Source organism: Mytilus galloprovincialis, chromosome 5 (genome assembly GCF_965363235.1).
Source record: "Mytilus galloprovincialis chromosome 5, xbMytGall1.hap1.1, whole genome shotgun sequence".
NCBI classification, from domain to species: domain Eukaryota; kingdom Metazoa; phylum Mollusca; class Bivalvia; order Mytilida; family Mytilidae; genus Mytilus; species Mytilus galloprovincialis.
The window spans coordinates 96,727,934-96,744,236 of record NC_134842.1 but is presented as its reverse complement, the minus strand read 5'-3'; the positions used below and the strand labels follow the sequence as shown (position 1 = coordinate 96,744,236).

The following is a 16,303-nucleotide window of genomic DNA, read 5'->3' as shown; positions in this document are numbered from 1 at the left end:
CTCCGCTGTTTCGTTGACAGTTTTCCTATCTGATTCATATATATGTGCAGCTGATTTGAATGCAGCATTAGGAGTTATAGAGGTGAATAACAAAAATCAGTTATACTGGAAAAGGAATTAATATATTTTTTTAAATTTGTAATTCAGATATACTCGCAATAACACGCGCTTGTCTATAGATGAGACAATATCTGAAAAAGTCTAGTTTTTGGCAATAAAAAAAATCACAAAAAAAGTCTTTAGACCGGGTATTTTAATAGCAAAAATCTTAGAACACACATTAGGAATCTAGGAACTGTTGTCTGTAATTCAAACAATTGTTTAATAAGGAAACAATGGCTATTTTAAAAATGGTTCCAACAAAATCCAATTCTTTCCTGTTACCAAAGTGAATCAATTTTAAAAAGTTTCTAATGGGAATAAGGAATAAGTTTAAGACACTATTTGTGGTTTACTAGTTTATCCTGCAATAGTTTATTAAATGCCAATTATTGATTTTAGCATTTGCAATACAAAAGGTTTTGAAATATACTTAAATATTGTCAGATATGTTGATAACATGAAAGAATCTTGAGTAACAGGACAACGGTAACAGGACAGAGTTGGTAACAGAAAGGATTTTTCTGCTTTATTTTAAAGTTTAAGAAAAATTCATCATTTTAGATTGGTCAGAATTGGAAGATAACAGCAAACAATGTCATTAATCCTTTGAAACTATTTGCAAGATGAAAAATCTGCCTAGGTAATGAACAATTCTAAAATAAATTCCTTTCTGTTACTATCTACTATACTAGAATTGCATAAATGTTCTCTGCTGTTATCAAAAGCAAAAAACCTATTTTTTTATTCAATATACTGTATATCATTTTGAAATTTATTTTGATATGGTGGTGATAACTTATATCAAATGAAATGGTTGGCATATAGTAGATTAACTTTTCGATTCTTCAGTGAAATTGTCTTTGAACATCCTTCCTGTTACTGATGATGGTTATGCTGTTACTTTTTATCAGGTAACATGACAGAACGTAACAGAAAGGAATTACGCGATAGTTTTTGTCCTTTTTATCACATTAAATGTAAGTGTATTTCCGATGACATATAACTTTTAAACAGATGATATAAAAACACACTTAATGTTGTGGTGCAAAATCAAAAATATTCTCAGAAAGTGTTAGAAAAGGCCATAACAGGAAAGAACATTTTTAAACCTGGCTGCCTTTCCAACTATTTCTTTGTACTAATGCATTCAGGAAATGATGCTCTTCACAATACATAATGGGAAAATAACTCTTGGTCTTGTAAACGTTTCCACAGGTTAAAAAAACCCAGTGGTAACAGGAGGGAAATTACCCCTGGGGACAATTCTTTTTTCTCTTAAAATTTGCAAAATTTTATTACATGCTATAGTTATAATACAAACAGACAAATTAGGGGCAAGTTTATTATATAATATATCATATATGTGAAAATCGGACGCCTGTTTAATTAATTTGGATATTATTTGAATGATTTAGTTTTCAAAAAAACACAGGGGACAACATGATTTTAGGGGGGGGGGGGTTGAACATTTAAATTACAATATTTTATCGGAAGAAATATAAGAATGAGTGTTTAATTGGCAGGGGTTGGTGCATTATACAATTTAGTTTACACTGAAACTTAAAATTTTCAAAAAAGATGGTTGAATAAAAAAATAATTGCTTGGGAAGTTGGGGACATGGAAACTAGACTTTTTCAGATATTGTCCCAGATATGATACAGTTACTTGGATGTTAAGACAACAATTTAACATGTTCTGTAAGTATTATTCAGTATTTTAATATTTATTTATTCTCAAATCTATTTGGCGATACCCTGTCTACCAGCAGGACCATCGACTGTGTGGTTGAAAATAACGGTACGCTTCTCCTGGTCTATCTCTATATATACAAACAATATATAAATTTAATGGTAAATCGATTACTTAGAACATACTCACCCCTTCTCGTTAAATGAAAAGTCAGTTTTTTGCCCTATAATTTTCATAGTTCATGGTTTTCCATGCACTATGAAATGCTCACATGAATGACTTTTCATTGTCAGTTAATTATAAAAGTAAACTCTTAATAGTAGCACTAATGAAGTGTTCAATCCCCTAAGGCATTTTCCTTGGGAAAATAGTCTACTGATTTAAGATGAAAGAGCAAAGATTAAAAGTTTTGTAAGGTCACTCGAAAGTGTGAATATGTTCTAAATTGGTCAGACAATACTTGTTCATGTTTTATGAAGATTCAGGTCTCGGCTTCGCCTTCGGCTTAAATATTCATAAAACATGACCAAGTATTGTCTAACCTATAATTATTTCTTTGTGTAAGCATTTCTTTCCTGCATATGAAGTCCGTATAGTAAAACAGGCAAGTGCACAACGCATTAAACGATTTATGTGAACACCAGAGGGTATGTTACTCTTTAAAAAATGGATAGTTCATAATGGGTTGTTGAAATAGTCCCTTTTATCATAGTTTCTAGTTAAAGTCGTCAATATTGAGGAAAAGATCAAGATATAGAACAGAACAGGTTATTTCGGTAGTTTAATTAGTCTAAAATTTATTTTTCATCTACTAGTATGTTGCTCGAACAAATTATAAATTACTAATATACGAAAGGATTACATTTTGACCAGCATTGAACCAAACTTTACACAGAAAAAGAGTAGAAACAAGGAAAGAAACAACCTTCATATCGGAAGGATACATTTTATAGTTATAATTATATATTAGGGGACAAAAAAAGTGGACGTTGTTTATGACAACATTTTAATTGTGTCAATTGATTCATTTTTGGACTCAAAACGAATTCGACCTTTATATATTATCGGAGCTGCTTACCCTTCCGGAGCACTTGAGATCACCCCTAGTTTTTAGTTGGATGCGTATTGCTTATTCTTTAGTTTTCTATGTTGTGTCATGTGTGCTATTGTTTGTCTGTTTGTCTTTTTTCAATTTTAGACATGACGTTGTCAATCTATTTTCGATTTATGAGTCTGACTGTTTCTCTGGTATCTTTCGTCCCTCTTTTATATAGACACCGGACTACTGATAAAGACTACTACCAAATCGGTGTCCAAAATTTACCTCTGAGTTAGTTCATTGTTTGAATCATTGATGTATATCCCACATACCTATTTTTCCATATGAAAGAGTCATAGAGTCATGAGCATTAATTCTTGAAGACAAATACATGTATACATGCTGTGATACCCCTTACACAAACACACACAACATACATATACGTACAAATTAATATTAATTCTTGAAAAATTGATACGTTTACGAAAATCATATTGATATAAGTTTTTCAAAGAGATGACAAAAATGTAAGCTGTTGGGGACATATTTCACCATTGTATTGTATGGTGATTGTATAGTGATTAAAAACTACTTATCAAATCAATTCATTTATGACAACTTTTAAGCAATTACATTATTGAATGAGGGCGACAGAAAATAAAAGTTATTCAAGAAGCCGACAGAAAAGAAAAAAGAACAAGATACACTTTGGTTGACATTTAAGTTTTATATACAAATTATTGTTATTTCAAGACAATAAACAAGCAAACATACATATTAGAAATAAAAATGAATATAATCCGCTCGTGATACAAAATTTTCACAACGTGTAAAAGTCCTAAAACAAAAAGTAAGATATATGTAATACAGATTAAAGGAAAACAATTTATATAACATGTCTGATGACCATGTTACATGGCATATTTTCTAGTCCATTCCGCCGCTGTTTCGTTGTATTTTCGTCTATCTAATTTATATAAGTTTGCAGCTTCTCCGTTCATTCGACAATCAGGATTTGGAGAAGTTAACAACTCTGATATACTCAGTAACACTGAAATAAAACTAGAGGCTCTAAAGAGCCTGTGTCGCTCACCTTGGTTTATGTGAACATTAAACAAAGGAAGCAGATGGATTCATGACAAAATTGTGTTTAGGTGATGGTGATGTGTTTGTAAATCTTACTGTAATAAACAGTCTTGCTGCTTACAATTATCTCTATCTATAATGAACTTTGCCTAGAAGTTTCAGTGGAAAATGTTAATAAAAATTTACAAATTTTATGAAAAGTGTTAAAAATTGACTATAAAGGACAATAACTCCTAAGGGGGTCAATTGACCATTTTGGTCATGTTGACTTATTTGTCAATCCTACTTTGCTGAACATTATTGCTGTTTACAGTTTATCTCTATCTATAATAATATTCAAGATAATAACCAAAAACAGCAAAATTTCCTTAAAATTACCAATTCAGGGGCAGCAACCCAACAAAGGGTTGTCCAATTCATCTGAAAATTTCAGGTCAGATAGATCTTGACCTGATAAACAATTATACCCCATGTCAGATTTGCTCTAAATGCTTTGGTTTTTTAGTTATAAGCCAAAAACTGTATTTTACCCCTATGTTCTATTTTTGCTGTGGCAGCCATCTTGGTTGGTTGACTGGGTCACGCCACACATTTTTAAAACTAGATACCCCAAAAATGATTGTTGCCAAGTTTGGATTAATTTGGCCCGAAAGTTTCAGAGGAGAAGATTTTTGTAAAAGATAACTAAGATTTACGAAAAATGGTAAAAAATTGACTATAAAGGGCAATAACTCCTAAAAGGATCAACTGACCATTCCAATCATGTTGACTTATTTGTTAATCTTACTTTGCTGAACATAATTGCTGTTTACAGTTTATCTCTATCTATAATAATATTCAAGATAATAACAAAAAATAGCAAAATTTCCTTAAAATTACCAATTCAGGGGCAGCAACCCAACAAAGGGTTGTCCGATTCGTCTGAAAATTTCAGGGCAGATAGATCTTGACCTGATCAACAATTATACCCCAGTCAGATTTGCTCTAAATGCTTTGGTTTTTAAGTTATAAGCCAAAAACGGCATTTTACCCCTATGGTCTATTTTTAGCCGTGGCGGCCATCTTGATTGGTTGACCGGGTCACGCCACACATTTTTTAAACTAGATACCCCAATAATGATTGTGGCCAAGTTTGGTTAAATTTGGCCCAGTAGTTTCAGAGGAGAAGATTTTTGTAAAAGCTAACGACGACGGACGACGACGACGGACGCCGGACGCCAAGTGATGGGAAAAGCTCACTTGGCCCGTCGGGCCAGGTGAGCTAAAAATGAAATCGCAAACAAATGTTAATTAATATTATATTTCCGATATATTCCAAATAGACACGTACCTTGCATAGGTTTATATGCTTGTTACAACCAACGAAAAAAGTACTAGAAGTCCTATTCAATGGTATATGATGTCCAAACTGTCAGATCTATTCACAACTTCTTTTTAGACTTGGTGCGATCTAGAGCACGAAATAGGTATAGAACTGTTTACAATATCGAATGTTGGCAAGACTGAACGTCTTGGTTTGCACTTTTATGGCATTGCGTAGCTGTCTCATTGCGTATTTCTCATATCTCCTTTGACTCATAAAGAAAGAGAGAGAGAAATGTGAACGAAACCAAGGGGATCATAGAAAACCATTGGTCGATTAAACAGATAAACCAAAATGATGAGTCCGTAATTTCTGCATCACTAGTGACACCCGTCGTGAATCTCCTGCTCAATACTAGTATGTTGACGAGTCATATCAGGTGAATACCCAACATATAACAGCTGATTTGTGACTTTTCTTATCTTATTTAACGCTATGACCAGGGGCGTTTCCAGGATATTTGAAAAAGGGGCGTAGAGTAGAATAATTCGTATTTAACGCCACTTTAAGTACTATTGTCTATATCAAGGAGCCGGAGTTCCCAGACAGAACCACCGACTTTTGGCAGGAAAACTGACAATCTTAGTCAATTAAGATGGGAGTCGAATCCTGCTTGTCTCCTTGGTATTAAGGGCTTGATGTGTTACATTTTTAATATATAGTTCATCCTTCAGAACTATAAAAAAAACCAATAAACGCAATCTTACTTTTTGATATAGTTGACGCGGGCGACCAGTCAAACCGCATATGACATTCACAGATTCTACCATTACACCAATCCATATGTGGATGGTATATTCTCGTTGGAATATCAAACTGAAAATCATACAAATAAGATCAAATCAAGGTCACTTAACTTAAAAAAACAACGTTTCTTATCATTAGTTCATTTATTTACAAAGTTCCCTTTTCTCCAAATAATTTTACAATACTAATATCTTTTTAACACTGAATAGCTAGTTTTAAGTAAGACAATATTCAGTTGGTGCATGATTGCCCCTTTTTGTGGCAACAATGTTAATCAATTTATGCTACTTTACTACTTTTTTACAATTTATTTAATGTCGAAATTTATTAAAAATGTATACTAAGTTTTCATCCAACTCTTTGACATATTGGGAAGGGGGTTCGATTTTATTTTTTCCTTCTTTTTTTTTAAACTTCTAGTAAAATGGAAGGAAATTGTCATTTGTAAAAAAAAATGTAAATGGGACTGAAAAAAATGACGAAATTTTATTTTTTATTTTTAAATGGCTGAAGTTTGGATTGAAAAGTGTCCGATTTTATTTTAGGAAATCGTCATAAATATACTACATCATTATCACAATCACAAATTGCGGACTGTATTTCTATCATGCTTTTGTATAAGTGTTAGATTTAAATCCGGTGTCATTTTTTTTTTTTTATCTATAATCAGACACTTACATGTACGTATATGCTGTTTCAAGGTTATCGAATTCTTCATTTATTCATGCTTATTTGTTGGATATTTTAAATGGTATAAATACTAATAAATAAGTTGTTTCTATATCTTTCCCTATAAACGTTTTTTAAGACACAATCAAGATTCTTCATTATATTACTCACAACGAGAAAACATTTCTATTTTTCTCATTTGAATTTAGTCAATAAGTACAATTCCCGTTTTTTTTTAAAAGAAGAAAAATGCTTATGTCCCAAGTCAAGCCTCTGTCTGGCCTTTGTTAGTCTTGTATTATTTTTTAAACTAGTATATATATTTGTTTGTGGGTCTACCGAAGGACGCCTCCGAACAGGAATTTCTTGCTGCATTGAAGACCTATTGGTGATCTTTTGCTGATGTTTGTCCTATGATCGGGTTATTGTCTCTGTGACACATTCCCCATTTCAATTCTCAATTTTATTATATCGGAATATTTTCGTCCATAAATAACAATATTACAATAAACATACATACCTTAGGAGCTCTGAAAGGATAATTCTCTGGAAACCGTATTTTTACATAAAATAGCCCTCCAGCATATGGGCTTCTGTCCTGAAAAGATAAGAATAATTATTAAGATCATTATCAGTGTTCTAAGACATCTTGAAATAAACGAGTGAAAATAAGATGTACAAGAATACAAGAAACTTTGTAATACGTCAATTAGATATCAACCTAACAACCTAACAACAAAAACTACATTTTCTCCCCGATATTAGACGGATATTAGCCAATCCAAAGTCTTCACAAAAACATTGTTTGTGTGCCTGTCCCATGTCAGGAGACCGAAATTCCGTAGTTGTAATTGTTTCGTGTTTGTCATATTTGTTTTTTGTCAGTTTAATCATGATAAATTCGAACGTTATTTTTTTTATTTTTTTTTAAATTCATATTTTGTATGTCGGTAACCTGTTAAAGCCGAATATACGCTAAGAGTTTTTCTCATTCAATTTGCTGAAAGTCTTACGGTGACCAATACTAATTTACATCCACTTCATTAGAATTCTGGTTGCTACTTATTGGCAATTATAATTCATCTCATTATTATGATTTTGTGATTAGACGACAGTGTAGAAATAATAATAATAAAAGGAAAATATGCAGCCATTCCCGCTTCATTCATTCGTGTTAGTACTTCAATTAAATGATACATTCAGTAATACTTATCTTGAAATATTCATTCTAAAAGACGACAGGACACAAGGTTTCATGAAAGCTCTGAGTTTTTTCGTCTGATTTGATTATGAAATAAGGCGGCAATAGTTTTCCTATGTTTAAATTTCGCTGTGAATTTAGTTTTATCAGGATAATTTCACTATGTTCTGATTTTACCTATACTGTATACTTACTGGTCCTGATATCACAGCCTCCCAATGTAACACTGAAAAATACGGGTTAAATATTTATTTTGAAGACATATTAAATACTTTTTAAAATTTCTTTCCTAGTTTCTTATTACTTAATTTATCGTAATGCTAAATCCATGTTTTAACTTTCGACTGTGTAGGAAATTGATAACAACACGTTTAATAATTCTATCCGTCCGAAGCGCTTTTCTGGATTTACCTTCATCAGGAACGCGTAAAGCCACCCATTTGAAATCCGAAGATGTATAAGTATCGAAACCGTTGAAGAGCTATATGACAAAAACACCTACAATGAATAGCCAAACTCATCTAAAGTAAACTCTGCCTGAGGAAGTTGAAACCATAATTTCATAATAATTTCAAAACTTTTGAACGGACAATTTTAGAAAAGTTTGTTAAATCCTGTCAGAACCGAAGAACTTACTGCTGAGCTGATGATATCATCGGGACTAATAGTCCACCAGCAGAGGTATCGACCAGTGATGTAAAAAATTTAAAACAACACGTTTAATAATTCTATACGTCCGAAGCGCTTTTTTGGGAGTTACCTTCATCAGGAACGTTGTATGATGTATTACTAGTTTATTGTTAATTTTGTTCTCGTCCTGAAGATGCCTGAAATATTTGCCACTGGACGTTAAGCACCCAATTATCCATCAATCAATCATTTTCAAAATCTCTATTTCGCATTTAGTCTGCGTAATCGTGTATCTCCAGAATTCTTAAAGTTTGTCCAAATCAATGGGAAGACGTTTTTAAGGTATCGACCATTCGAAGAATTTTTTAAGGTATCGACCATTCGAAGACTTTTTTAAGGTATCGACCATTCGAAGACTTTTTTAAGGTATCGACCATTCGAAGACTTTTTTTAAGGTATCGACCATTCGAAGATTTTTTTAAGGTATCGACCATTCGAAGATTTTTTTAAGGTATCGACCATTCGAAGACTTTTTTTAAGGTATCGACCATTCATCTTCGTGAAACAAACCATTGTTTTATTACTTTAATAAAAAAAAAATGTTCAATAACATAGATTCAAGATTCTTTATTTCTTAAACACCATAACGATACAATGGTACAAAGAAGTTCATCAAAAGTCATATAACATAACACAAACACACATGACAAGATGAGATCAAAATATCAAATAAAATAAAATAAACAGTATAGTAAAGAAGAGGGGTGATTAACCAGGAAGACTCACTTGAAAAGTTATAACCCTGATAAATTTGCACAGCTTTTTCAACTTATTTTTATTTTTAACTGAAATAGTTTTTTTTTCAAATTTTAGTATGTTACATCTGTGCAAGAAAAAAGTATCCAAATATTGTGCTCGAAAATTTGCCAAAGAACTACACTGCAAAGTGTAATGAAATTCATCACCAATCTCGTTACAATGACATAAGTTACAATATCTAAGGTTTCGTTTAATCTTATTCCATCTACCAGTTTCGATGGGTAACTTGTGGTTACCCGTACGAAATCTACAATATGTTATTCTTTCTTTATCATTTAAAATATTCAAATATTCCTCAAATTCAAAATTTTGTTCATACAATTTGTAGGCCAAACCTTTTGACGAACAGTCAATACCAGCTCTCCATTTCTGTTGAAACTGATCAAATAATTTTTGTTTTAAACTAATACCCAACCACTTAGAATTAAAATTTCCTTGTGACAACCATATTTTGCTGTATCCACATTTATCTAATATATCTTTAATGTATTTCAACCAATCTGACCTAAATTGGTTGTCAGATTTTTCCAAGAACATGTATTTGTATAGTATTTTAGCAATCCTGTTATCATCCCCATTAACCATTTTTGACCAAAAATTAACCATACGCAGCTGTATATATAAAGACATGGGATAAATACCAAGTTCACCATAAATCATAAAATTGGGTGTCGACTTCTTAAGGTTTAATAATAGTTTACAAAATTTTAAGTGCACTTTTTCTATAATATCAGTATTACTGAAACCCCAAATCTCACACCCATACAGGATAATTGGCTTCGCAATTTTATCAAAAAGATCAGATTGTGATTTCACTGACAAGTTGTGCAACCTCCCCTTTTTTAATACTTCATACATTGCTTTATTTGCTTTTCTAACTAAAATCTTCTTAGCACTCATAAAGCTATGTTTTTTTTGGGAAAAAAAGTTTGTTTCCAGTTTTTGAAGAAAAAAATAATTTGTTTTCCGTTCTGAGGAAAAAAAAATGTTTGTTTCACCCTCAGCTGCCACTACATGTTATGCTAAAATTGAAAGAAAAAAATTGTTTTCGACTTGTTGTGAAAAAAATAATTTGTCCAGAAAAAAACCCATAGCCCCCCCCCCCCAGAAAATCAAATGGTTGCTGCCTTAGTTTTACTTGTGTAAACTTTTAATTTCCAGGTACTGCAATATTCAAAGAATATATCTAATTGCAACTGTAGATCGGATACATTATCCGAAGAAAAAAAAACACTGTATCATCTGCTTACAATAACACAAACAGTTTTAAGTAGATATCAAACTCATTCTCTATTTCATCAGTAATACAATCTTAACTACATACATTTTTTTCTTCAATAAACTGTTGAAGATCGTTCAAATACAATGAAAATAAAAAAGGAGACATATTTTCACCTTGTCTTAGGAGTATTCATAAACTACAAGTTGAATTACCCCACCTTCATTTTTAATTGTTTCGAACCATTTTTCTCGTCCCCCCCCCCAAAACAAAAATTAATTTAACAATTTATCACTCTCATCCCCCAAAAGACATAAATAAATTAGAAAAATGAATATGAATTGGTCTGCGTCGAACTTAAACAAATGTTTACAGAGAAATCTTTTATTAAATTCTATGTAATAAACATGTAAATTACGTGTACTTATTGTGTACTGGTGTGTACAATTTTCAAGTACATGTCATTTAAACCGATGTACAAATGCGAACAAATTGAATGTCAACCAGTGTTCATTATATGAAACTAATTGTAAACATGCTTGCGTAATGCAGCGTTTGGTGTAAACTTACGGTCATCGTCAATTGGACCTGCAGAAATACCTTGCGGAGGATTTGTAGAAATGTCTCTAAACTCCTGAAAAGTAAAATTTCATATAAGTTAATTGTGATGCAACGGCATATGTTATATAATTTATTTTTGTATACAAACTAATCATCTATATTTAAAAAACAAAAAAGATGTCGTATGATTGTCAATGAGACAACTCTCCATCAAAGGTCAAATGACAAAGAAGTTAAGAACTACATGTCAAAACTGTTAAAGATATATATGTTCTCTCAAGCATAAATATTTTTCTTAAACATATTTTCTTAATATTTGTAATGGTTTCCTGTCTGATTGACGCAAAACTACACTCAGCAGTTTCTTTTACACATATTCACCTACTTTCATAAACCATGACATCGATTTTTTTTTCGCCATTTACAAATAAATGTTAGCTTTTTAATCGAAAAAATCACTTCTGTTAACATGTTTAAGATGACAATGAGCGCTTAGTCAGGGGGATTTCAGCATTATTGATATGGTCGCCAAATTAGCCATTAGTCCAGTCAAACTAAGATTTAACCTAATTTGACTAATTGCAACAGAAAATGTTTTAGTTTTAATCTATAGCATTATGCCCTATATATACACAGAAAAAAGTCCCATAAAATCTAACTTGAGAAAAACTCAAAATCAGCATTTTTAAATTGCTATAGAAATCAACATTTGAAGGGGAGATAACTCTCGGAAAAAATGAGTCTTTTTTGGTCAGTTTTTGGTTGTTTTTTCTTGAAATTTATGTTAAGAATGATCCTTTGATGGGGTTATGAGTTTGTGTTTGACCAAATTATCTCCTGCTCATTAAATGTACAAAACCAAAGTGTCATGGGTAGTTTTATTTTTTTCGTGCATTTTTCATTAGAGAAATTGCAAATTTGAAGCTTTGTAACCATTTTAAAAAAATAATGTGAAAATTTGGTATTGTTTATACCTGTATATTATATTTTTTTCAGTAACTTAATTATCTAAAGAAACTTTAAACCACAAAAAGAAGAATACATGCTTAATTATTTTTATTAAATTTTATATTCTTTACCTTGACATGATGAAAAATTCATTAAATGGTCAACTGATGAATTACGAAATCTAGATTACAGCTTGAAAAAATATATGAAAACACCTTTAGAGTTGTTTGTTATACTCTAAAGACCGCTAAAAAATCAAGAATCAATACATTCTGATGAAAAGAAGCGATAAAGTTATAATTTTGTATCAATTTTTTTTCGATATTTCTGCCTTTTTTGCAAGAGTTGTCTCCCTTTTCCAAGCAAATCTCCATAGGAACTTTAAAAGGCAATTTTTTTTAGTCTTCCTCAAGTTAGATTTTATGGGACTTTTTTTCTGTGTATATTTGGGGTATAATGCTAAAGATTAAAACTTAAAAATCTTCTGTTGCAATTACTTTCAGGTTAGGGTCAAATACAGCTAGATTGACTGGACTACATGGCCGACATAATTAACTGGGAATACAATATCATACACTTAATGAGTTCAGTACATATGTAGGTTTCATCAAATGAAAGCGCAGGGTATGAACTAAATAGCTTATGCTTTTTATTCACGATTATTCTCACAATCGAAAGATATACCTCTTTGCCCATTCAAAAAATGGAAAAAAATGCTAAAAGAAAGTTCTTTCAATTGTTAAAAACAACAACATAAGATAAACAATTTATTAGTTGATGTGCGTCAATCTATTGAATTATTGGACAAATTACGTTGTAAGTTTAGAGCACAATTTGTAGTGTATTTCAAAAGGATAAAAACGATCAACTTGTTACGCTCTGGAAAATGTATAAATATATTAACTTTGTTTACTTTATTTCCTTCTCATCGAAGATTTTGCATGCTTTTACTATAAAGTGATTAATAAGGTCAATTATAGGACTTAGCTGCTGGATTACGAAAGGAAAAGGAAACCATCACACTTTTCCTGTTAATTTCCATTACCTTCAATTTGAATATTTTGTTTTATTTTAAACGTTGTCCTTACTATAAACAAAGTTAACATAAATGGATTTTTTTGGTAAAGTCAACTTCAAAAAATATATATATAAGGTACAATATACGAATATGCGATGGTTGTTTGTTCGCTAAAGTACGATGGTATATCACGCTAACGTGCGATGGACCAAAAGGGTAAGGTTCGAGCCTCGAGGGCTTTCTAAAATAAACAACGTTAAAGTCGGAACACTCAATGTAAAAATAGTCCTTTTGTATAATCTAGTATTATAAGGTGTATACCATATGTCAAAGGGTGTATAATTCAACGGTATTCTTAATTGAATGATTCTCATAGACCGACCACGTAATAATTGCTAGAAAGGTATTTTAGGTGTCACAGGTTTTTTTCTTCTCAGTTTAATCCACTTCGCCCCATGGGGGACATAGGGCGACTACAGTAGCTTTCCATCTTTTCCTGTCCTTGGCTAGTTTCTTTGATTCACCCCATGTTAGGTGTCACAGAATACTATTTATTTCTTGTAAATTAATTTTTGACAACTTGTGCGTATTAAATATTGTTATAATTGGTGTAGCCTGCCGTACACAGTCTATCGCTTATTGTCACATTACTTCACGACCTAGTACTCTCATGATCTAGTACTCGGATGACATATTTATTTACATTCCATAACACAACACTCTATTTACACGTGGTGGCGTGACGTACTGTAACCGAATCGAGTACACTCAAAACAAAGTTGAAGCATGAACTTGTGTATTACCTTTGAAATATGTGTTAATAATTATAATATATATATACGGTAATGTTACTACCTATATTTACTTTGTATATGTTATACATTTATATAAGTTCAAATGACTTGAAATCATATAGTTTAATATATACATGTAAGATACTTTCTATACTCATTCTGTCATCTGTAATTATAATATACTATACATATGTGATGCTCCTGAAGCGCAGTTACTGCGTCTGAGTTTGATTAATAAAGTTTTTAAAGTTTTATTGGAACACCTCCCGTTACAATCGTCCTTTTCAAATTAAAAGATACAAAATTCGATTATTTTTTTTTTATTATTTATGAAATGCACATTTATACCCCTGGGGGTTGAAGGCATATACAAACAATACAATACAATATACACAATAGAAAAATTAACACATTAAACATCATATATAAAGTGGTAAACCAGTAATATTTATGCAGGCGTTGTGTCCACTCCCCTCAATGCAAATGACTTTTTAATGAACGGAACAGTAAGCTGCATAATATCAAATGAAGATAGAATTAATTGTAATCTATCTGTTTCAGACAAATTAAAGTATTCTGGACATATATTATTTATATCCTTTTCAAGCTGATTACGTAAAGATTTATCAATTTTACATTTTAAGAAAAAGTGGGTTTCATCTTCAACCGCATTTATATTACAATGTTTACATATTCTATTTTCTCTTTGAATTCTTTTATATCTACCCCTCTCTATTATTGTCGTAGTATGTAACATTTATTTGTTTATTTTAATGAGAGAGAAAGACGATGTTAGCCGACCGTTTTTTGTATTGACTACACATTCATGTTATATTGTCTTGCAATGTACAATCTAATGTTTTAGCCGACAATTCATAATTTATGCATGAAAATATGAACCTTTATTTTCTGGTTTTAGCCGACAATTTATAATTTACGCTTGAAAATATGTACCTTTATTTTGCCTACGTTACTTTTCAACATTTTAACAAGGACATCAAAAAACACTGAAACATAAACAATGGTTCAAATGCATCCGTTCGCTCACAATAAAAGCAGAATACAGGATATTAATGTGAATACTGCTTGTAAAGTAAAACGGTCGACTGCAGGATACAAGTTCTTCTTCCAGCTACCAAACTAAAACAGCTTTAGCCGACAAAGTACGATAAGGTTAAAACTAATTAAGTCCTTGACATTGGTTGAAAAGTTCTTAATTAAATATTTGTAATTTGTCTTCCGGGATGTTCATTTTTAGTTTGTATAAACGACTGATAACGTCATAATCCAAATTCATTTCTAACGTCTATACTTTCGCAGACCATCGGACATTAGCGTATGTAGGAATCGCACTTTAGCGTAGACCATCGCACTTTAGAGTGACCATCGTACTTTAGCGTCCTAATCGCACTTTAGAGTCCTACATATCAATAATCTTTTATCTCTTTTTCAGTCTGTTAAACATCATTAGTGGTTGTTTCGCATATATGCTTACCTTTTTGATGCATATTGGTATTTAAGTCAGAATTTGATAGTTTGCATGTTAAAATTCTTCACACCATTTTATTCTCTTGACAAGTTATGGCTTGGCATATTGTATATACAACTGGCTATACACCTTATGGTTTTTTAGTCTAAGCGAGAAAAAAAACCAGTCATTTAGACAACTTCTTGTTTTGGTCAACTGGGGCCAAAACAATGGTCATCGCGGCAGTAACGAGCTGAGGGAGGAAAAAATAGACATCGTACACTTTGAAACTTGGACAGATAATGATTCATTTTTTCGAAACTCAAATTAAAGTTAACAAAATATTTTGTTTGAAGTGTTTCTGATGGTTTAAACTGCATGGTCTCTGCAAAAGTATCATGCATGGTGAATAAATAGCGATAAGGTGTATTGCTGAAGGCTTATTATTTGTGTTTTTTGACACCGATTCCTTACCTTATACAATCTCTTAGTCGCCATTTTGTGAGAATATACTATAAATTTATTCTTAACTTCCTTGTTCAAGTCTTTGTATTATTTATCGCCTGTAGATTTAAAAGGACAGGAAAACAAAACTGATTTCAACAAAGAACAAATCAATAAAGAAATAAGGAAGTGAAGATAAAACTTCCTGGTTTAGCTGAAACTTTTAACTAAACGCAAAACAAGTATAATGGAAATTGCCCTAATCTGTGCATTTGTTTATAAATATAGAATGGTCGTCATTTAATATATATACAAGTACCTTCAAAACTTAGATTAACTTTCCGTTCTTATAGAAATCGTAAAATTCTGTCTATTTTGTGGTTGTGGTTTATTCTGATTGCTTGTATGTAATACAAATGACGGATAAGAAAAAGAGGTTGGTTTTATAGTGTGAGTATCTGCTTTGTTCAATCGACATTTGTATGAAAGTTCCTGCGAACTAAGT

At 31.6% G+C, this 16,303-nt stretch overlaps 1 protein-coding gene across 1 annotated transcript; it reads right to left on the bottom strand.

The window, feature by feature from the left end:
* Positions 1-3,538: 3,538 nt before the first annotated feature.
* LOC143076808 (ubiquitin-conjugating enzyme E2 D2B-like) lies at positions 3,539-15,950 on the bottom strand. The gene is made up of 6 exons (XM_076252683.1): positions 15,829-15,950; positions 11,136-11,199; positions 8,092-8,123; positions 7,217-7,294; positions 5,988-6,096; positions 3,539-3,882 (listed from the first exon to the last, which is right to left on the bottom strand). Exons 1-6 carry the CDS (start codon positions 15,850-15,852, stop codon positions 3,743-3,745), a joined length of 447 nt encoding a protein of 148 aa, XP_076108798.1. The 5' UTR covers positions 15,853-15,950; the 3' UTR covers positions 3,539-3,742.
* Positions 15,951-16,303: the final 353 nt, after the last annotated feature.